Source organism: Acomys russatus, chromosome 13, assembly GCF_903995435.1.
Source record: "Acomys russatus chromosome 13, mAcoRus1.1, whole genome shotgun sequence".
Lineage (NCBI taxonomy): Eukaryota > Metazoa > Chordata > Mammalia > Rodentia > Muridae > Acomys > Acomys russatus.
The window spans coordinates 2,331,847-2,354,507 of NC_067149.1; the positions used below are offsets into that span (position 1 = coordinate 2,331,847).

Consider the following 22,661-nt stretch of genomic DNA (forward strand, 5'->3'; position numbering starts at 1 on the left):
AGGTTTCATTATAGTGTTCTTTATTTTCCTTTTCCTATTGTTTGGGTTAATTGGGTTGTAAGGGACGTAGGCTTGTTTAGTAAGTTCATAACAAAATACAGTTGTTAAGAAAATTGAGCCTACAGGTGGCGCCCATTGTGCTTTGGGCATCATGGGTAACTTAGCTTCTAACATTGCAGGGGAAGATACAGATTTTCAAGATATAGCAATGCTCTTTCAGGGTGTCAGCAAAATCCGAGCTGCTGTGACAAAGTGCTTTCATGCTTATATCCAGAGGGAATTTTTTTTGTTTGTTCTTGGTCCTTTACTGTATTACATTTTTAAAAAAAGATTGGAAGACAGACTGGTAAGATACAAAAACTGGAAGGGTCAGTAAATTCTATCATTCTGGAAAGGATTGCAGAGTTGGCAGCACAACTGGAAAATTTGAAGGTAGAAGTTGAAGCAAATAGAAAACAAATGGCACTGTTGATAAAGGAGAAAAACCTGGTAACTGAGAGCAAGTGTTTCTGACTATTTCTGCCCCGCCCTGCTCCACGGACCAGGTGGTCAGAGCACCAGCATGTGCAAGGGGCTGGCGAGAAATGGGGAGCTGGAGAGGCTGTAAACAAACTAGAGGAGCAGATCAACAGAAAAACAAAAGGGTCTTTGGAGAAAAATGTTCCCACAGAGGAACCCTCCAAGGTCACACAGTCACTATCAGCTTTCCCAGTTACTGTAAGACGTGTGCCTGATCAGACTGGTGCTGAGGGTTATGATGAAATGGCATGGTGTCCAACAGATGTGCTAGATTTAAAACATTTTAAGGAATCAATCGTTAGATATGGTTACATTCCACTTTTGTTAAGCACATGCTGAGTGCCTGGGCCACGTAGCACAGACTTGTTCTCCAAGATTGGAAAAGTTTGGTTTCAGTGGTGTTGGAAGCTGCACAGTGACTGCAGTGGTTATCATGGTGGCAACAGGAGGCAGAGAGAACAGAACCAGAAAATAGGAGAAGGGACATAAATGTTGGTAAAGAGCAACTGCGTGGTGAAGGGCGACGTGCTGACTTAAGACCAGTCCCGTATGACGATACAAGGATCGAACAATGTCGTGCTGCAGCCTTCAGAGCTTGGGACCTGGTAGAGGATCCTGGTAAGATAACCATACCCTTTACTAAGACATTTCAAGGGCCTGGGGAAGCATTCACAGAATTTTTGCAGAGATTGGGATCAGCGCTAGATAGAGCAATAACAGATTCTGACACCAAACAGGCATGGAAACTCATTGTGGCATATGAGAATGCTAACACAGAATGTAAGAGGGCAATTAGGCCCTTAAAGGAAAGAGGAGCTCCATTAGGTGAATGGGTAAGAGAAACAGTTAATATTAGCTTTCCAGAACACCAAAATAATATTGTTGGACAAGCTATAGCCAGAGGTGCTTTAATTGTGGCAGAATTGGTCTTGTACAAAGAAACTGTAAGGTTAAAAGTTCCAGACCTCAGAATAACAGATGCACTCGATGTGGAGTAAATGGTACTCGTAGGGCAGAACAAGGAGCGTCTGGCCATGATGGCTGTGAGGTGCCAAGACTTCCAGGGTACTGTAGCCGATGTGAGATTGTCAGTCTAAAAGTGATGTGCAAGGTAATATCTTACTGGCAGGAAATGGCAGGAGGGGGCCTTTTGGCTCAGGACCCCATCAACAATACCAGCCGGATTACCCTGGCCAGTCCAGAAGTAACAGAGTCACAGAAAAATTGGAATTAGGTATTACTGATCTAATGCATGCTACTGAAGGCAGTGCAGCCTTGGATCTAGCCTCAAATATATCTATTACATTACCTTCACAGGTTGAGTGTTAAAAATTAAGTACTGGTGTTTACGGCCCTTTGCCTCCAGAGACAGTGGGAATAATTCTGAGAAGAAGTAGATTGACTTCCCAGGGTCTTCTTGTGCATCCTGGTATTATAGATGGGGATTGTAAAGAAGAAATAAAAATCATAGCATGTGTAAAAAAGGAGATGCAAATTATTGCAGGGGATAGAATTGCTCAGCTGTTACTGTTTCCTTACGTTAAGGGCAGAGCCGCTCTGGTAGAACGAACAGATGCATTCGGAAGTACAGTGTGTTCTGACAAACAATAGTTAATTATCAGAGACCTAAATTAACAATACAAATGAATGGTGTTGAATTACAAGGTCTGGTTGATACCGGTACGCACATCACAATTATCTCAAACAAGCATTAGAATCCAAATTGGCCACTTCAGAAGGTTAATACAGAAATTATAGGAATTGGCAAATTATCTCAAATACAACAAAGCATACGGTGGTTTAAGTGTGTGGGACCAGAAGGGAAGACACGGAAGCTGAGACCCTATGTGGCTGACATACCCATAAATTTATGGGCAAGGGATCTCTTACAACAATGGGGGTACTCAGATTAATATTCCTGCAATTACAGAGACAAACAACGATGAAGCTAGGAGTGAAATGGTACATGCTTCTGGGGGAGATATTAAAATTAGTAATCAGGAGCAACTGTAAGCTATGCCCATTGTCCAAAATCAGATAGGCATTGAGTTTCCAAATTTATAAGAGGGGCCACTGCTGAGATGCCAACAGCCTCACCCTTAAAATGGATTTCAAACAGCCCTGTGTGGCAAGAGCAGTGGCCCTTAGCAAAAGAAAAAATGTAGGTGCTTCATCATTTAGTATAGGAGCAACTGGAGACTCAGCATATAGAAGAGTCTAGTAGCCCCTGGAATTCCCCCGTGTTTGTGGTAAAAAAGACGTCGGGCAGCTGGAGGATGATAACAGATAACAGAGAGCAGTCAGTAAGGTAATCCAACCAATGGGTCATTTACAGCCTGGAATTCCTTTACCTTCCCTCTTACCTAAGTCTTGGCGTATAATAGTAATGGATTTAAAATATTGTTTTTTCACAATAACTTTGCATGAGAAAGATAGAGAAAGGTTTGCTTTCTTAGTACCTACACTGAACAGTAGTGGTCCAATGAAGAGATACCATTGGAAGGCACTTCCACAGGGAATGTTGAATAGCCCCACGTTATGCCAAAATTGCATGCAACGACCATTAGAAATAATTTGTAGGCAGTTTCCTCTAGCTATCATTTATCATTACATGGATGACATTCTGTTGGCTGATTCTGATTTGGAGACTTTAGAAAAAATGTTTAAAGAAATACAAAGCATTCTGCCATGTTGAGGATTACAGATTGCTGTAGAAAAAATACAAAGGGGAGATTCAATTACCTATTTAGGCTATAAGATAACTGAACAAAAAACTAGACCACAAAAGGTACAAATCCATAGAGATCAGTTGAAAATACCAAGTGACTTTCAAAAATTAATGGAAGACTAAGGCCTACAGCTGGACTATGAATTAAGCAACTTATTTCAAATGTTACAAGGGATTCAGATTTAAACAGTTCAAGGTGTCTAACAGCTGAAGCAGAAAAAGAGTTAATTTTGGTAGAACAAAAACTGCAAAAGGCATATGTGGACAGAATTGATCCAAAAATTGGTTGCATTCTGATTATTTTATCTTCAAAACATTCTCCTACTGGGTTCTTTATGCAAAGTGAAGCCAGGATCATGGAATGGATATTCCTAGCAAATAGACAAAGTAAAAAAAAAAAAAAATCAAAAGATGTACACTGAAAAAATTTCTGAATTGATTACAAAGGAAAGAATAAGATTGTGTCAACTGTCAGGGACAGACCTGGTGGAAATTGTAGTGCCTCTTACTAATTCTGAGATTATGTCATTATGGGTAATTGATGAAGACTGGCAAAGGGCTTGCAGTAACTATTTGGGAGACATTAATAACAAATATCCAAAAAGCAAATGTATACAGTTTATGAAAAGAATTGATTGGATCCTTCCAAGTATTGTAAAGAGGACACCGATACCAGGGACACCCGCCTTCTATACTGATGGAAATAAGTTGGGTATGGCTGGTTATAAGTCTGAAAAAGTGACTAAGGTGATCAAGAGCCCATTTACCTCTGTTCAAAAATCAGAACTATATGCAATCTTTATGGTATTGTTGGATTTTTCTGAATCTCTTAATATAATCACTGACTCTCAGCATGCAGAAAGGGTTGTTCTGCATATAGAAACTGATGAATTTACTCCTGATAACTCTGAATTAACTATATTGTTTATAGAACTGCAACAGGTCATCTGAAGTAGAGACTATCCCTTGTATATTACTCATATTTGATCCCATTTTCACAAGGAAATGAGGAAATTGACCAGTTATTAATAGGAAATGTGCTCAAAGCCTCAAAATTTCATGAAAAACATTATATTAATGGTAAGGGTTTGAAGAAAAGGTTCCCTATTACTTGGCAACAAGCCAGAGAAATAATTAATAGGTGTCCTACGTGTTCTTTGTATAATCAAAACCCTTTACCTGTTGGAGTTAACCCTAGGGGTACCAAAAGGAATGAAATTTGGCAGATGGATGTGTTTCATTTTGCAGAATTTGGAAAACTAAAATTTGTACATCAAACTATCAATACCTATTCAGGATTTAGATGGCAACTGCCTTAAGTTCTGAAAAGGTTGATTTTGTAGTTACTCATTTATTGAAAATAATGGCAATTATGGGAATACCTGCACAAATTAAGACTGACAATGCTCCTGCATATGTGTCCCTTAAGATGAAGAAATTCTTTACATGTTATAATATTAAGCACATTATTGGTGTACCACACAATCCAACGGGGCAGGCAGTTGTTGAAAGAGCTAATCGTACCTTAAATGAGATGCTCATTAAAAAAAAAGGGAAGGGTAAAGACCCCCCAGGGACAAAGTACGCCCAAAGTACGCAGCTGACTTCCCTGAGGTTCCCTGAGGTTCCCGGTTGCTATGCTTTGGCATATTTAAATGCATGCCTTATCATAAAAGCTTATTTTCTTTAATTTTGTATTTTAATAGAACATGTTTATTATTTAGTAGCTTCCTACATGCAATATATTTTGATCATCTCCAACTCCTGACCATAACTCTCCCCAGATCCACTCCCACTCCTCCGTCTATTTTTTGCTTTTATTTATGCAGATGTGTGAGTGTATGCCACATATGTGTGGGTGCCCGGGGAAGTCAGTGGAGGGCGTCTGGTTCCTGGAGCTGGGGTTACCGGTGGCTCTGAGCTGCCTGATATGGGTACTTGGAAATGAGCCCAGGCCCTATGGAAGACCACGAAACACTCAAGCCCTGAGCCATCTCCCCAGCCCCTGCATATTCTACACTTGAAAACTATAAAAGGCTATATGTTTAGAAGGTTAAGACTGACAAATATCACCAGTCAAGACCTAAATTGTAGACTCAATTTTCTTAACCAGAATATTTTATTAACAACTTAGTGACTGAGCCTACGTCAATTATAACCCGGTTAACCAAAACAGTAGGAAAATGAGGATTAATGGACACAATAACAAAACCTTAAGGATATCAGTTCCGAGGAAGGATTCTCTGGTTGGGAGCCGCAGGATTTCTTCCACTGGAACCTGGGGTAACCAGACCCCAGAGCCTCAGCAGGAGCTGGAGCTCTGAAGCCTTCCCTTGAGCGGTTTTCTCTAGGAGCGTCTTGAAGGGCAGCGATGAACAGCCAAATCTATCCCAAGTCTCCTATCCGCCTCGCCTCCAGTTCTGGGCTCATTTATATATCTCCTCCTAGAGTCTGTTCACAGGATCTTTTTCATCTGGTAGCAATTAAGCTCCTGCACGAGGTGGTTGCTCTTCTAGTGAATTAACATCACCTGTTCTCTCATGAGACCATTCCGATCCCGCACTCGGGATCCTAAAGAACAGGTTTCTCGCCTTCATAAATCTCACTTTTAAAGCATAAACCGTATAAATCGAAACTTTAACACCTTCTGACATTTTAGTTCATCAGACAGGGGTAACACTTTATTACCTTATCCTCTTATCAAGAAGCGATGGCTGCTCCCAGAATTACTGAGCCTGTCAGCCCAGCTCCTCTCTTCTTTCTCTGCACTCAGGTCCCGTGTCTCAGGCCCATTCCTAACTGCCCATGGATGGTCTTCTCTGACGGGTAGATTTCATGTGGGGTTCTGTTATGGTCTCTAGCTATCTCATTAACTGATGTATTATATGTAAGTGACATTTATATTTCATGCCCTTATCAAATAGCGTTTTTTTTTTTTTTTTTTTTGGTAGTCCGGGCAGGCCAGCTCCTAGACTCACTAATGCTGCCATTTTGGACCAGGTGGTTCCTTTCCATGGAGAGTTCTGAACATCATAGGGTGCTCAGCGACAATCTGGGTCACTACCTACCACACACCTGTAGCACCACCCCAGCATGGCTAAGAAATTATCTCCAGACATTCCCAAATATCCTCCAGGGGCTAAAAGTTTGCCCCAGTTTGGAAAACAGAAATAGATCAACATCTGAAATAAATACAATGGACTAAAACCTGCCCATAAATAAAGAGACTTACTGAACACTCCACAAAACAACAACATCTCACCAAAGATACACCTGAACTGTAGCAGTAGAACACAAAGAATTAGAAATAAAGGGTGTGGAGATATGGAGATGGAGGCTACTTAGAGACATTTACATTACAAAAGAGATTTTCAAAGGCTAGAGAGATGGCTCAGAAGTTAAGAGCACAGAGGAGCCTAGTTCTGCTTATACCTGCCTGTAACCCCAGGGCCAAGGTATCAGATACCCTCTTCTGGCTTCCTCTGTTACTCCCACACGTGTGGCATACCCACACATAAACATAGATACACAAATAAAAACAATTTAAAATAGATTTTAAGTAAAAAAATATTGTTTGGAGTAAAGAGAAATACTGTGTAGAAATGAAGGATTTACATTGGAGAGAATAACTTTATACAGAATAGCATAGTTTTACAAGATGTGGCTGAAAATGTAAGACTACAAGCAGGAATTGCTCATCACGCAGTGCACATCAACTCACTTCTTTCAGGATCTGACAGGATGAGTATAAACCCAACAATGAAGCCGGGCAGTGGTGGCGCATGCCTTTAATCCCAGCACTGGGGAGGCAAAGGCAGGCAGATCTCTGTGAGTTTGAGGCCAGCCTGGTCTACAAAGCAAGTCTAGGACAGTCATGGCTGTTACACAGAGAAACCCTGTTTCAAAAAACCTAAAACAAACAAACAAACAAAAAACCCACCAGAGAAATTAATGGCAGAGCAAGTTTGAGGTGACATCACATACAGAATCTTGCCTCCAATAAACGAGCTGCATCAAACATTTCCCATAGTTAGCACATGCATCCCGATGCTAAAATGTCTAAAGAATACAAACAATCAATCACATGCAAAGCACAGGGATAATTTTTGTTATATAATTGAGTTAATGATCCATAAAACAAGGCCTCCAAATATCAAATGCCTTTGAACTACAAAAGGTACTTTTAGAAATGGCATGAATTAACGGGAGTGTTACAGTTCAGAGCTGTTGTTGCCTATGGCCAAAGGGGGGAGGTGCTATAAGAAGTAGGAGGGATTCTGACACGCTGCCATTTCCCATTTCTCAAGCAGTCGTGGCTTATATGTGTGTGTGTGCTCAAGTTGTACTTCTGACTTTTCAGTGTGCATGTCACCCCTTAAAAAAAAATGTAAAGACGTAGAGCTATTCCCAGTTTTCTGAGAAAGCACCAGATTGATTTCCAGAGTGGTTGTACAAGTTTGCATTCCCACCCTCAATGGAGGAGTGTTCCCCTTTCTTTACATCCTCACCAGCATGTGCTGTCACTTGAGTTTTTGGTCTTAGCCATTCTGATTGGTATAAGATGGACTCTCAGAGCCGTTTTGATTTGCATTTCCCTGATGACTAGGGACAATGAGCATTTTAAAAAGTGTTTCTGAGTCATTCGATATTCCTCTGTTGAGAATTTTCTGTTTAGTTCCATACCCCGTTTTTTAATTGGGGCATATACCTGAAAGATGCTCCATCATACAACAAGGACATTTGCTCAACTATGTTCATAGCAGCCTTATTTGTAACAGCCAGAATCTGGAAACAACCTAGATGTCCCTCAACCGAAGAATGGATAAAGAAACTGTGGTACATTTACACAATGGAATGCTATTAAATACAAGGAAACCTTCAAGGGAAATGGATGGAACTAGAAAAGATCATCAAAGGAAGCAAGCCAGACCCAGAAAGACACACATGGTTTATACTTACTTATAAATGGATATCAGCCACATAATACATGATACCCACACTATGATACACAGACCTAAGGAAGTTGAATGACAAGGAGAAACCTAGGGAGGATGCTTAATTCTCATTCAGAAGGGCAAAGAGAATAGATGCCGGAAGCAGTTGAAGAGAAGGAAGAGGAAGGGAGCCTACCATAGAGGTCTTCTGAAAGACTCCATCCAGCAGGAGATCCAAGCAGATGTCGAGACACACAGCCAGAGTGGAGCACAGGGAGTCTTATGGAAGAGTTGTGGAATAGAGGGACCTGGAGAGGTCAGGAACTCCACAGGGAGACCAATGGAGCCAACAAATCCTGGCAGAAGAGGGGGTGTTACAGAGACTGATGCGTCAAGGAAGGACCACTCATGGTAAGGACCTAGACCCTGTAGTTTACAGACAGCACAGTCTCCTTATGTGTCCAATAATATGGGGCATAGGGACTACTTCTGGCCCCACACATTGATCACTTTCCCTGGTGGGGCAGCCTTGCCAGGCCATAGAGGAAGAGGATACAGGCAGTCCAAGTGAGATTTGATAGGTTGAGGTCAGATGTTAGGGGAGGAGGGCTCCCCTTTCTGAGGATTAGAGGAGGGAGGGAGAGGGAAAGAGGGAGGGAGGGTGGGATCAGGAGGTGACTACAATTGGGATATAAAGCGAACAAATTAAAAATAAAAAGTTAAAAAATGTAAAGGCCTATGGAATGCCTTAAAAGGGATGAAGCAGAGGTTGGGAAGATGGCTCAGTGTGCAAAGTGCCTGCTGTGCAAGCCTGGAGACCCGAGTTCTGCTCTCTAGCATTCATGCAAAAGCCAGAGATGGACACTGAGGCAGGTGGAGCTCAAGGGCTCTCTGGCCAACCAGTCTATGGAAATGGTTAGCTTTAGGCTCAGTGAAAGACCCTGTCTCAATAAACAGGGAAGAGAAGGGATAGAAGAAAAACATCCAACACCAGCTTCTGGATTCCATAGCTGCCTGCTTGCATGGGCAAGCACACTCTCCCACATAACGGATAAACTCATGGATATACCACACTCATGCACAGACACACACACACACACATACACAGACACAGACACCAGCTTCTGGCTTCCATAGCTGCCTGCTTGCATGGGCAAGTACACTCTCCCACATAATGTATAAACTCATGGATACACCACTCTCTCTCTCTCACACACACACACACAAACACAGACATACACAGACACACACAGACACACACACACACACTGTAAAATAGCCATGAAATATTCAAAATTCATGAGCCAAGAATTCAATTCAAGATATTGTAGTAAAAGAGATTGACTTATAATGTCTTAAAACTAAAGGGATTCCCACCCCACCAAAAGTATAGACGTTGGGAGAAAAGGTGAATGCACAAATTAAAGTCAGGACTCAGGAGCCTATTTAGCCCCTCCTGTAATGGAAGTCTTAGTTTCTTTGAAAATTCACTTACGTAAATATGTTTTGTTTTAATCCCAAGTGTGGGATTTTAGTTTGGGCTTTAGTTTGTCCACAGCTGATAATTGCCTCCTGCATGCAGGGTGTGGTCTTTGCCAGCTGGTAACAGCCTGCCTCATGCAGCAGGGAGAGGGGCGTGGCTTAGGACTCAGAGGAAGATAAACAGGAGAGCCTGGAGAGAAAAAATGTGGTGTGCGGTGGTGGTGAGTAGCGGTTTAGGGAGACCAGGGACAGACAGTGTGGTGGTTCGTAGACAGGCAGAGAGAAACATTTCAACGCCGTGGCTTGGCGGAGACTGCTTGCGTGTTTGCTGTTGGTGGAGATTTGTATTGCCCCAAAAGAATCCAATTGTCCCTAAACAGCTGGAAGAAGTAAAGGGGTCTGTGCCCATCTCTCCACTAACATTCTCTCTCCATTATCCAGAGCTAAGGAGCTGGTGGAAGGAAGGTAGAAGCTTCAATACCTCAAATAAAATAGAGTTAAAAAAGTGTCAACACCCTCCCTCCTCAACAACTGTACTTTTTGTCATCTTACCTATGCACACAGAAATGGGATGTAACAGTATATGTTTTGTAAGTCCTTCAAAAATCGGAAAAGATTCTTCTAGGTCACAGCATGCGAACCACATTTGAAGAGGCAGCCATGGAGCTTCTGGCTTAGGAGGACGCTCCTGCAGTGGGGCAGAGAGAACAGCAGTTTACAGAGACAGCTGCAGTAGCACGCTCTTCCACCTTGTCTAGGGGGAAAATAAGCTGAAACAGCATGTTAGGAACAGCCTTTCCTGGGGTCTTGTGGGTAGGGGCGCCTGCTGTGCAAGAATGAAGGCTTGAGTTCAGGTCCTCAGCGTCAACAGGAAAAACTGAGGGGGGCTGTCCACCTCTTTCAGAGTCAGGAGTGGAGTTGGAGCTTGCTGGCCAGAAACTCAACAAAAAAAATCAGAGAGCTCTAGGCTAGCGAGAGAGTCCATCTCAAGAGAAAAGAGAAATAGAGGAAAGTACCCAGCATTCTATGCTGGCCTCTATCCATGTGTCCATGGTCACCCCCCAAGTGTACACTCCTACATATAAGCACTTATTTTTGGATTTTCAAGACAAGGATTCTCTGTGTAATAGCCCTGGCTGTCCTGGACTCACTATGTAGACCAGGCTGGCCTTGAATTCATGAAGATCTGCCTGCCTCTGCCTCCAGAGTGCTGGGATTAAAGGTGTGCTCTACCACTCTTGGCTTGCAACCATTTTCTTAACACAGATAGTAAGATATGGTGAAATAGACATAGATAAGTGTGTTACTATGATAGTGCACACCCATAATCCCATTGGAGGCTGAGATAGGAGGATCATGAGTTCAAACCCAGCCTAGGCTACCTTGTCTTAAAAAAGAAAGGAAGTAAGCAAGCAAGCAAGCAAAGGTCACAGTGCTGTGTCAAGGCAAGCTCTCAGGAGACTGCTCTGCACATGAGGACAGGTGCTGAGACCTTCAAGTTGACACTGCAAGAGAGCAGAGTTGAGCTAGTGAAGGAGTAAAGTCAAGTCTGTTGTGTTCACATGCAGGCTTTCCTGGAACACCCACACCCATCTTCCCAGCTCTAGGATCCTTTCATGGTCCATGGTTTCTTTTCTCCTGCACAACTGCCATCCAAAGCAGAGTCCAAGGTTGTCTCAGCCTGGAAGGCGAGGGAAGCTGAGCAGAGGAGTAATACCAGCAACCAGTGAAAATTTAATTATACAGGGATGGAGAGATGGCTCGGAGGTTAAGAACACTTGCTTATTTTTTGCAGAGAATCTGAGTTCAAATTCCAGCAGCCATGTTAGATGGCTCACAACCACCTGTGACTTAGGTTCCAGGGAATCTGTTGCTTTCTTCTGGACTTGGCAAGGACTCATGCACCCCTCCCCCCAAAATACACATAATTTAAAAGAAAACACTTACATAAGGTTGAAGACCTTTTCAAAAGAGGGTTAACTGTGACGATAGCCTAAACTAGCTCTCTGAAATTTCCCTAGGTAGATACCTGAGGTCTTGGACTGTGTTTTCAAACAGCCTGTTGCATAAATCATACCTCGTCCAGTCTAAGCATTTGAAGCATAAAGTGGTTCTCAACCTTCTTAATGCTGTGGCCCCTCAGTACAGCTCCTCATGGTGTGGTGACCCCCTCCCCACCATAAAGTTATTTTGTTCTTACAGCATAACTGTAATTTTGCTACTGTTATGAATCATAATATAAATACCGGATATGCAGAATATCTGATATGTGACCCCTCCAAAGGGGAGTCTCAACCCACAGGCTGAGAACTGCTGATATAACCCAATGATCTTTGAATAGTAACAGGTAAGTGCAGCCATTCCACAGCCAGTTTTAGAAGATTTAATCCTCTCAATATCAGACTATACAAAAACACACTCCAGGAGACATCGCAGGTCCACTTCCAACCACTGCAGCAACGTGGACAATGCAATTAAATGTCACACTAAGTTCCTAGTTTACTAGGGCACATGGAATTATTTGATGCTATATTGTAGTCTGTAACTTATACAACAGGTGGCATTATGCTTAGAAGTGTATATCCTTAATTCAGCACATCATTGCTAAAATCGCTAATGATCATCTGAGTCTTTCCTGTGGTGATGTCTTTACCACTGCACGGTCCTGGCACTGATGGCTGCTGACTGCTCAGGGTGGTGGCTGTGGACATTTCTTAAGACCAGGAAACAACAGTTCAACCCAAATCTTGGCTCCTCCTTTTACAAGACATTTATCTGCAGCTTGAGGCACAGCTTGCTGCGTCTCACTCACGGTAGAACATCTTGCAAAACTGGAGTCAGGCCTCTCAAATTCTTCTTATTCAAGTAAGTTTGTGTGATGTTTTATTTACAAAGATTTATTTTATTTGCCCCTGCTCAAGAGAGGAAAGAAGTGTACGGGTGCCTTCAGAGGTCCTGTAAGAGCAGCAAATGCTCTTATCTGTTGAACCATCTTGCTAACCCCTTGTGAGATATTTTAAGCCCCTCCCACAATCTTCAAAGTGTCTTCTCCAGAAGTAGTTTCCATTTCCAGAACTCGCACCCTTGGGTCTACAGGAAGAAATTTAGGTTTCATCATGCGTTTGAGGCAAGTCAGTCACTCTTTCCAATTCCCCAGACACTTCTAGCTCTAGTTCTCTGATTTTTTTTCCAATCTTTTTGTTTGTTTGTTTGTTTCTTGTTTCTTGAGACAGGGTTTCTTTGTATTTGCTCTGGCTGGCCTGCACTCGCTTGGTAGACCAGGCTGGCCTCAAACTTGCAGAGATTCTCTGGAGTTTTAAAACGCTACATTTGTACTTCTTCCCTGTACAGAATTCTGGATCCTCTCAAAGTCATCCATGAGGGTTGAGGTCAGCACATTCTACATTCCTTGAATAGGAATTTTAATCCAGCAACATGACTGCTCTAATCATATCCAAAGACTGTCTAGGTCTGTGTGATCTGGCTGGAATGCAGACATGTCTGTAGTCCACAGCTTTAATCCCAAACAATGAAGGTGAAGTTAGTTTGTAGAAGGAAGCACCCGTATTTCAAAGTGATGTCTAATTGAGAGGCAGGCAAAATGACTAATCGGAGAAAGACTTGACAGAATGAGTCGGAGATAGGACACTCCCAACTCTCACGAGAACAGAGAGGAAAGAGAGGCAACTTAAGAGAGCAGTGCAGTGAGAAGGGTAGGGTTGGGGAGGCAGTTTTTTATCAGGCCAGTTATATAGAGACAGGTTGCAGAGAGAGCAAACAAGCTAGACACAGATGAAGATGGAATGATCCGGAGAATGAGAAGCAGCCAGAAGAGTAGAACAGACTGCTAGAATTAGTTAGAGGCCAAGCAGAGCAATTCAGTCAGAAGCTGAGAGAAGCCAGATTGATCAGTCAGCCTGGCGAGGAGTTTGAGCCAGGACAGCTGACTTCAACCAGCCAGCCAGAGCTCAGAAAGAGCTAGAAAGTGTGAGCTTATTCAGCAGCAAGTCTCAGAGGCTGAAAACATTTTAGGCCTAGATTAGATTGTACAGAAGCTAGAAGCTCCCAGGACTATGTCTAAGTTAGCAGACGGAGACAGTAAGCTTCAGAGATGACTTTCTATCAGGCAAATAAAAGTTACTTTTACAATTCCTGTTGACCCCTTCCCTTAAATCAGGAATACTCATAATGATGTCTAGATGTTGAGCTTTTTTCAGAAAATTTCAATGTGCTTTGTGCAGATATCTAGATCACATTCTATGGCAGCTATATCCTTATAAGATGTGCTTCTGAAGTAATGAGAGTTGAAAATCAATTATCCCTTGCTACGTTGGGCTGTACAGGGGATATTGCTCCAGAAAGCATGGAGACAACATTCACCTCATGCATCTTCGTGAACCGGAGTGGAATATTTTTCTCTCCTGAGCTGTAATCTTAACAGTGGTCTTGAGATGTTTAGGGACCATGTTGCATACAGATGTTACTTCTTTCTTTAAAAAGATTTGTTTTTATTTATGTATATATTTGTGGGTTTGTATGCACCCATGCATGTGGGTGCCTGCAGAAGCCAGAAGAGGGTGTTGGATCCTTTGGAGTCACGAGTTGTAGGCAGCCTGTGAGCCACCTAATGTGTGTGCTGAGAACCAAACTTAGGTCCTCTGCAAGAGCAGCAGGCATTCTCAACTGCCCAGCCTCTTCCAATCCCCAGATGCTACTCTACAGGCTCTGCAGCTCCACTTGGCACAACAGGGGACTTTTACTATCATTTGCTCTTTTTTCAATTTTTAAAAATATTTTTTGAAAAATTTATTTTTTATCACGGGCATGAGTGTTTTGCCGGTATAGATATATGTACACCACATGCAGTTCCCAGAGCTACGAGAAGAGGGCGCTGTATCCCCTGGACCTGTAGTTAGACTGTTGTGAACTGCTATGTGGGTGCTGAGAACGGAACCTCCTCGGTGCTTTGCTAGAGCAGTCAGTGCTCTTAACCTCTGATCCATCTTTCTAGCCCTTAGTATCATTCTTCAGGCTTTAGGATTCAAGAGTGAGCCTGTTGCCTGAAGCTTTGGGGGTGAGCATTAGCTTTCCTTTGGAGGTTCTAGATGGCATCGGCCTCCAACAGGTGCTTGTTTCATCTCTGTTGGGAATCTTGCTCAGTGAAGCTGTCTTCCTCAGGGGCCTCAGCTGATAGTCTAGACAGCTTGCTGCAGTGTCTGCAACAGCACCTGTTGCTTCACGTTGCCCTTACAATGACAAAGAAGGTTTCTTTCCTTCAATGCCTTTTGTGCTCTCAAACTTTTCTTCTGCAACTTCTCTGTCTTTCTCTGCCTCATAGACTCAGAGGGCTGGGACTCTGCTCTGTATTTGAGGGGATGTAGTGACTGGATCAATCTACTTTTCCTTTCCCTTTTCTTCTTCTTCTTCTTCTTCTTCTTCTTCTTCTTCTTCTTCTTCTTCTTCTTCTTCTTCTTCTTCCTCTTCCTCCTCTTCCTTCTTTTTTATCTTTTCTTATCATTTCTGTGCTCACTGGAGTGGTGCATTTAATTTCCTTCAAGAGGCTAGGTGTAGTGACACATGACTTTAACCCCATCAACTCATGAGGCGGAGGCAAGCATATTTCTGTGAGTTTCAGACCAGCCTGGTCTACATAGTGAGTTCCAGGACAGACAGAATTACATAATAGAGAGAGTCTGCATCAAAAACAAAACAAAACTCACTGAAATCTAAAAAACAAAACAAAACAAAACAAAACAAAAAACAAACAAGAACCCCCTTTCCCCCATAACAACAAAAAGTAATTTTCCTCAAGAGCTCTCCCTGTGCTCATTACCTGGTCCAGGCCTGGCTTCCTCAACCTTAATCAATAATGGCTTTACATTCCAAATGAGAAACTCATGATGCTTCCTCTCATTTGAACACCCAGAAGCCACTGCAGGGCCATTGGTTGCCTTAATTTCTTCCTCTTAAAAACATTTTATTTTATGCACATGAATGTTTGCCTGCATATATGTATGTACCCCATATGTGTGCCTGGTACCCAAGGAGGCCAGAAGAGGGCATTGGAACTCCTGAAGTTGGAGTTACAGGTCATTATGAATTACCATGTGTGTGCTGGGACCAGAACCTGCATCCTCAGAAAGAGTGGCCAGAGCTCTTAACAATGGAGCCATCTCTCCAGTTGCTAATTTTACTTATTTGATATTACAGTTTTAAGTTAGGATACATAATAATGGATTTCATCATGGAGTTTTTATACATACGTATTGTTATGACGTATTGTCATACTTTGTTCTAATTTACCCCCTCCCTCATATCTCCTCTCCGTTCCTCCTGCCCCTTTTGCTGTAATTTCAATGTTGTAATCTGGGGAATAGGGGGTCCCAAGAAAAGGCAGGAAGAGACGGGGTAGTTGGTTGGTTAAGCTTTAAGAACACTCACATTTAAGGTCACTGCTTCACTGGGTGTGGCTTGTGGCAAGCAATCGTAGCACTGCGGATCTTTGAGCATAGATACAATAATACCAAGAGCTTGAAATAGTGAGAGAGTGACTAATATGACACCCAGAGTCATGAAGTAAGCCCACGCTATTGGATAATGGCCTAGAGATGACCTGGATGCAAAGTTGTCATTAACTTTTAATTTGTGAAAAGCATGACCGTAGAGCCCAGTAAAGCCAAGTGCCAGGAAATGAGGAATGCCTGCGCTCTCGCCATGTCTGCCTACACCCCTCCTTTCCAGTCCTGAGAAACACTAAACCACCCTTGAGCAGTGCACATTTTTCCATAGATAATGTTTTACATGGGAAATAATTATTTTTATAAATAGATATGTGTGAGGCATGGTGGTGCATGCCTTGCATCTCAGCACTTGGGAGGCAGAGGCAGTTGGACTGATGTGAGTTTGAGGCCAGCCTGGTCTACAAAGCAAGTCCAAGACAGCCAAGACTACACAGAGAAACCCTGTCTCAAAAAAAAGGAGTGTGTGTGTGTGTGTGTGTGTGTGTGTACGTGCATTTTATCTGTATGTACACCTGCATGTCAGAGAGGGCATCAGATCACTGTATAGATGGTTGTGAGCTACCATGTTGTTGCTGGGAATTAAACTCAGGACCCCTCGCAAAGCAGACAGTGCTCTTAATTGCTGAGCCATCTCTTCAGTTCGGGAATTAATTTCTTATATCATGCCAGGAAATTGAATGTATCTTGTAAGATAGCAAAATCCATATGACACTTAAGATAAAAATAGAAATGATTACAGTTAAAATATACAGGTAAATAGGTAGCACTATAAATTATATCTCCAAACATATATTAAATATTTATTTATTAATTGATTTACTGTGTGTGCATGCATGTGGGTACAAACATGCCGTGATGCTTATGCAGAGGTTAGAGGAAAATTTGTGGGACTAATCTCTTTTTTTTTTTTTCTATTCTGTGGGTCTTGAGGATTGAACTCAGGTCATCAGGTCATCAGGTCATCAGGATTGGCAGAAAGTGCCTTTACCCATGAGCCATCTCACTGTCCCAAACATTAAAAAAAAATCATTCACTTTTCACTTTAATTTTTTATGAGAGAAGGAAAATTTAATTTTAAAAACTTCTGAGAAATTTCTAAAGAGGAGTTCTTGTGGGTTTTGGTTGCTCATTTTTGACAGGGTCTTACTATGTAGCTCTGGCTAGCCTGAAACTTCCTATGTAGACCAGGTTGGCCTTGAACTCACAGAGATCCACCAGCACACACCCTCCGAATTCTGTAATTAAAAGTGTGTGTCACTAAGCCTGGCCTTTTAATTGATTAATTAATTTTTTTGATTTCTGGGTGTTTTTACAACTTTGAGTTTGGTGGATTTCAAACCTCTTTTAAAATGTGCTGCTCATGAGGGACATGAGTGAGCAATGGGATAGATCTGGCTGTGGAGGCTTAAACACATTCTTGAATCAGTCTCTCATGTGTTACTGTGTTCTGGAAAGTTCTTTCATTTCTCTGAGGCTCCATGTGAGAAAACTCTTCACATTTGTAAGATGGTTGGTTAAATTTTTTTTGTCTTATTTTGTAAGAGAGCCTTTAGAGTGTGTGTGTGTGTGTGTGAACTAGTGTGCAAGCGCTCATGGAGGATGTTGGATCCCTTGGAGTTGGAGTGATAGGTAGTTGTGAGCTGTCAAACGTGAGTGCTGGGACTTCATCTTGGTCCTCTTAAGTAGCAGTGAGCACTTTTAACCACTGAGCCATTTCTCCAGTTTCTCAGATAGTTTTCTAGCTCACTGGCGACTCCTTTAACCCTTTTCTGCAGTGAGGAGAATGCTGCGTAAGAGGCAAAGCGTCAACCAAATATTACAGCTGGCTGTCAGCCAAACTGAGCTGTAACCTGGCCTCTTGACTCTGGAGCAACGTCAAGTGGCCGCCCAGCTTCCAGTCCTAGCTCTGGTCCCTGACTATGGATACAACACGTGACCGGGTGCTTCCTGTTCTGCCACCATGCCATCCCCTCATGACATACTGTGCCCTCTGCTGAGCTCGAGTGAACACTCCCTCAAGTTCCTTCCCTGTCATGTATTTTGGTCACTATTTGGTCACAACAGTAAGGAGAGTAACACACGAGTTAGTGGGCGGGGGAACGGTCACGTTTTTAGCGTGTCATGGCACCTTCTCTATTCCCGCAGAACCCCGGAGGAAGAAGTTCCACTCGGCATCAGTGAGCTGGCCTTGCTGGCGCATGATCTCAACGCAGAGCATGAAGCTGTAGATGAGTTTGTGCTGCTCGAAAAGCCCCCGGGACACATTGGTGTACGCCGTGAGGAGGGTCTGCTGCAGGAGGATGTCCAGGCGGTGCTGTAGATCGTTAGCCTTCTCGGAGGTTTCAATCGTTGTGTTGAACAACTGAGGAAGGAAGAGGATTTGGCTAATTCTATGTGAAGCAAAACCTGGTCCTCTTTCCCCACTCACTTTGACATTCAGTGAGCAATGTGGCAGGCAAACACTGTGGGAAAAACCTAGAACAGATCTCAACATAGTCTGTGAGATTTGTCTTCTGCCTGGCCCCCATCACTTTTCAGAAATGTACCAATGACAAACTCTTAAAAAAAAATATTTATACAGTGTTTTGCCTGCATGTACAGCTGCAGGCCAGAAGAGGGCACCATATTTCATTATAGATGGTTGTGAGCCACCATGTGGTTGTTGGGAATTGAACTCTGGACCCATGGAAGAATAGCCAGTGCTCTTTAACCTCTGAGCCATCTCTCCAGCCCCACATTTGTATGTATGTATATACGTGTGCATTTTTATTTTATGTATGCTTGCATGTATATATGTTCACTACAAACACGGCTGCTGCCTGTGGAGGCCAGAAGTGGGCACTGGACCCACAGGAGTGGAACTAGAGTTACGGACAGTTGCCAGCTGCCGCGTGGGTGCCAGAGCAGCGAGCGTTCTTAACTGCTCATCATCTTTGCAGCCCTCACACATTTATTTCTTGAAGGAGGTTTTAAGCCCTTGAAAAGCATGAATTCCCAAACAGCAGGAATAAGAAGGTATTATCCAAGTCATTTAGGAGGTATTTAAAGGAGTTAATAATCCTTACTTTACTTGGCATTGTATCTGCTAACAAAACAAACAAACAAACAAACAGACGTGAGATGGGAGGGCACACATCTGTGCTGTAGGAATTGAGGGGTGACCCTGGTGCACACAACTTTAAAGGCTGCTCAAGCAGGTGGCACTGCAGGAAGAGAGCCCAGGCACTCTGAACAGAGGCTTCACTGGCTTTCAGTTTTCAGGTAGCCTTGTTAACACAGGGCATGTGAGTTTCCAAACGGGGTAGACTTTTCTCCAGCAGCTCCAATTACTGTTGGGCCCTGATCATAGCGACAGTAGCTGTTAAGACCAAGTCTAGCTCATTTATTTATTTATTTTTGGTCATAATACTTGTCCAGGTATTTCTGTTTTCATGGGGATTGTTTGACTGCTGTGGGTAAACACAAACAGTCTCTTTATTCAAGAGACAGCACACAGCACCACAGGGGACAGAGGAGTGGAGCACTTTAGCATGGCCTTCTGGGAGGTCACGCTGCAGCTGGAGAGAGACACCCCACATTTAAGCTGAGGTGGGCTAAGTGGCACATAAAGCACACGAGGTGACAGGAACAACTGCTGGAATTGCTGGCTAGCCCACCCATCTGGAATCAGGATGGCACCCTCTTCCTCAAGTCTGGACTACTGAGCAACTTGTTAGACCTCAGAGTGAGTGCTGTGTATGTTACAAAAAGCCAGCCCAAAGCTCTACCTGGTGCTCTGTACCTTTGCTTCAGGGAGGTGGCCTCTTGGTACTCAACCCGTTTTCTCTCCCTCCCTCCCTCCCTCTCTTTCTTTCTTTCTTTCTTTCTTTCTTTCTTTCTTTCTTTCTTTCTTTCTTTCTTTCTTTCTTTTTTGGTTTTTCCAAGACAGGGTTTCTCTATGTAGCTTTGGCTGTCCTGGACTTGCTTTGTAGACCAGGCTGGCCTCGAACTCACATCGATCCACCTGCCTCTGCCTCCCTAAGTGTTGGGACTAAAGGTGTGCGCCACCACATCCAGACCTACCCCATTTTCTTGTAGCAAGATGGCCACAGCCTTGGAGTGGCCACTGACTGTGAGTACAGCTGGATGCTTGTGAGCCTATGTGTATGGGGGTTAGGCCAACCACTAGCTGAAGCAACAATGAGAGACTTCCCACATCTTATCTTAAGTTCCTGATGACCACCACAATCCAGGAAAGCCAGACAATGTTATTTAAATTTGAAGAAAATAAAAATGTACTACAAGAGAGGAAGAGATTATAAACAAAACGCACTGCTTTTTCCTACTAAAGAATTAAATGAAACAAAATCCATTAAGACCAAAAAAAAAAAAAAAAAAAAAAAAAAAAAAAGACATGGTAAAGAAGCTGCTTGGAAGAAATTTAAATTCCTGCAGGGTTAGCACTTCCTGGAATTAAAGTATGTGCTCAGGGTTGCATTTCCCGTTCCACATTGCATTCTGCTTCTCAACTGTGATGAGTTAAATTAGCCAACTGAGTAAGAACATGGCCACTTGGAGTGAGGCACAGGGTCCCTTTGAGTTAGGAATTAAAATCCAATGAGACTGCTGCCAGGTGTGCTTGCCTGCTTGACTGGGCACAGCTGTGGAGGCCTCTGAAGTAAACCTTTTGCCTTGCTTGGATTGCGTGCTTATTTCGTTAAGGCACCAGAGCCTCTTCAAGAGTGCTCCGTAACCCACCCGTGTGAGGAGTAAGTCCTCACAGCTGTGCCGCCTGCTCAGCTTGCAGCGGGGTATGGCAGGCCTTGCTGGAGATGGTGGCGCTGTGGTTAGAAGTCAGGGTACTGTAGCTATTAGAGAGAGTGGCATCAGCACGAACGAGCCAGTGAAGGCAGGCAGCGGGAATGGATCAGTTTGGCTAGGGTGTCCCAAGCAATCAAGCATATCTGTGGTTCTCTACTGTGGGGCACATAGGAGGAAGAAGCGTTTGTTGTAATGTCATGGGGGTGACCATGGAAGGTTAGGAAAGTGGCCGTAAGCTACATTGCTCTGCAGAGAAGAGGGGCCAGTATATGCCGTGGGAGCTGATAGAGGACGGGGCAGAAAATGGAGAGAGGTGGACTGGAAAACAGAGTGGAAGATAGGTAGGATGACCGAGCCTCTCTAAGATATAACCCGAAGACTGAAGGTAACAAAATCACACTCTTCCATTGATTCCTGCTTAAATGAGTAGTTCTTAAAAATCTGCTTTGACTACAAAAACAAAAGATACAGGTAACTGTGAGAATAGGGATATGCTAAGTTGCTTCTCTATAGAAAGCTTTTTACTATCTATAGGAATCCTATAACATGTTATATACCTTAAATATGCATACTATTTCTTTTCTGCCTTCTCCTGCCTTTTCCTCTTCAAGCTTTTGTTTATATGGATTGCATATTGTGTATACTCCCCTAATTTTAAGTTAGCTAAAACTTAACATTTTTCCACCTTTCTGCCTATTTAGTTTTTTTGATAAAAGACACAACACAGACATGACAAGAGGAGAAGGAAGGTGGGAGGAAGACAGGACTCACGAGGGACTCGCGGGCTGAGGTTTCTGTCTCCTTGAAGTCTTCAGTGAAGCCGCAGAGCTTGCGGATGCCCCAGGACTTGCGGCTTTTGGTAGGTATGTTAGCCACCTGAACATGACTTTAAAGATGGCGAGGGATAATGGACAGGACATTCTCCACAGTTGAGTGGAGAGCGGGGACTGACTTTCTCACGTACTCTGGTGCCTCACATTTGACCATGTCCCCTGGAAGGGGAGGCCTCTGGTGCCTCACATTTGACCATGTCCCCTGGAAGGGGAGGCCTGGTGGCACTCAGGGAAAGGATAGCAGGCTGCCAAGAAGAGACTTGATACCCTATGAGCATATACAGGGGGAGGAGGTCCCCCTCGGTCACAGTCACAGGGGAGGGGAGTAAGGGAAAAATGGGAGGGAGGGAGGAATGGGAAGATACAAGGGATAGGATAACAATTGAGATGTAATATAAATATTATCAATTAAAAAATAAAACAAACAAACAAAAAAGATGGCGAGGCATTAGCTGAGTCAGGTGTGAATGTGAGGCAAGAGAGACTGAGATAAAACAGGAATGTCTCCCAGTTGGATAGTAAAACAGAAAAGGAGCAAAGGGAAGAGAGGCCCCTGAGTCATAGCCAATCAGGGAAGAAGGTGCAGCCTGGTGTAGGAGACATTCTGGGGAGGGGTGGGGCAGACACAGGAACCAGCCTTGCTATAGGGTTGGTATTCCATGTCCCAGCCTACTGCAGAGTAGAAAGGGCCAGCACCAAGTACAAAGAAATTCCATTCTATTTCCCTGTGTGTGTGTGTTGGGGAATATGGTGTGACTGTGTGTGAGATGTTTCTGGGGGTGCGCGAACATGCGCACACACGTGAACATGTATGTGGAGACCCAAGGTTGATGTAGGGAATTGT

General features: G+C 43.3%; 1 protein-coding gene across 1 annotated transcript in view; it reads right to left on the reverse strand.

Annotated features, from left to right (window-relative positions):
• The window catches only part of Dnah6 (dynein axonemal heavy chain 6), a 201,769-nt gene that overhangs the window by 35,341 nt on the left and 143,767 nt on the right, over positions 1-22,661 (reverse strand). The window contains exons 60-61 of the mRNA XM_051154749.1: positions 18,313-18,546; positions 10,216-10,351 (exon numbers count right to left, since the gene is read on the reverse strand). Coding sequence (XP_051010706.1) covers positions 10,216-10,351; positions 18,313-18,546 — 370 coding nt within the window. The remainder of the gene's footprint in view (positions 1-10,215; positions 10,352-18,312; positions 18,547-22,661) is intronic.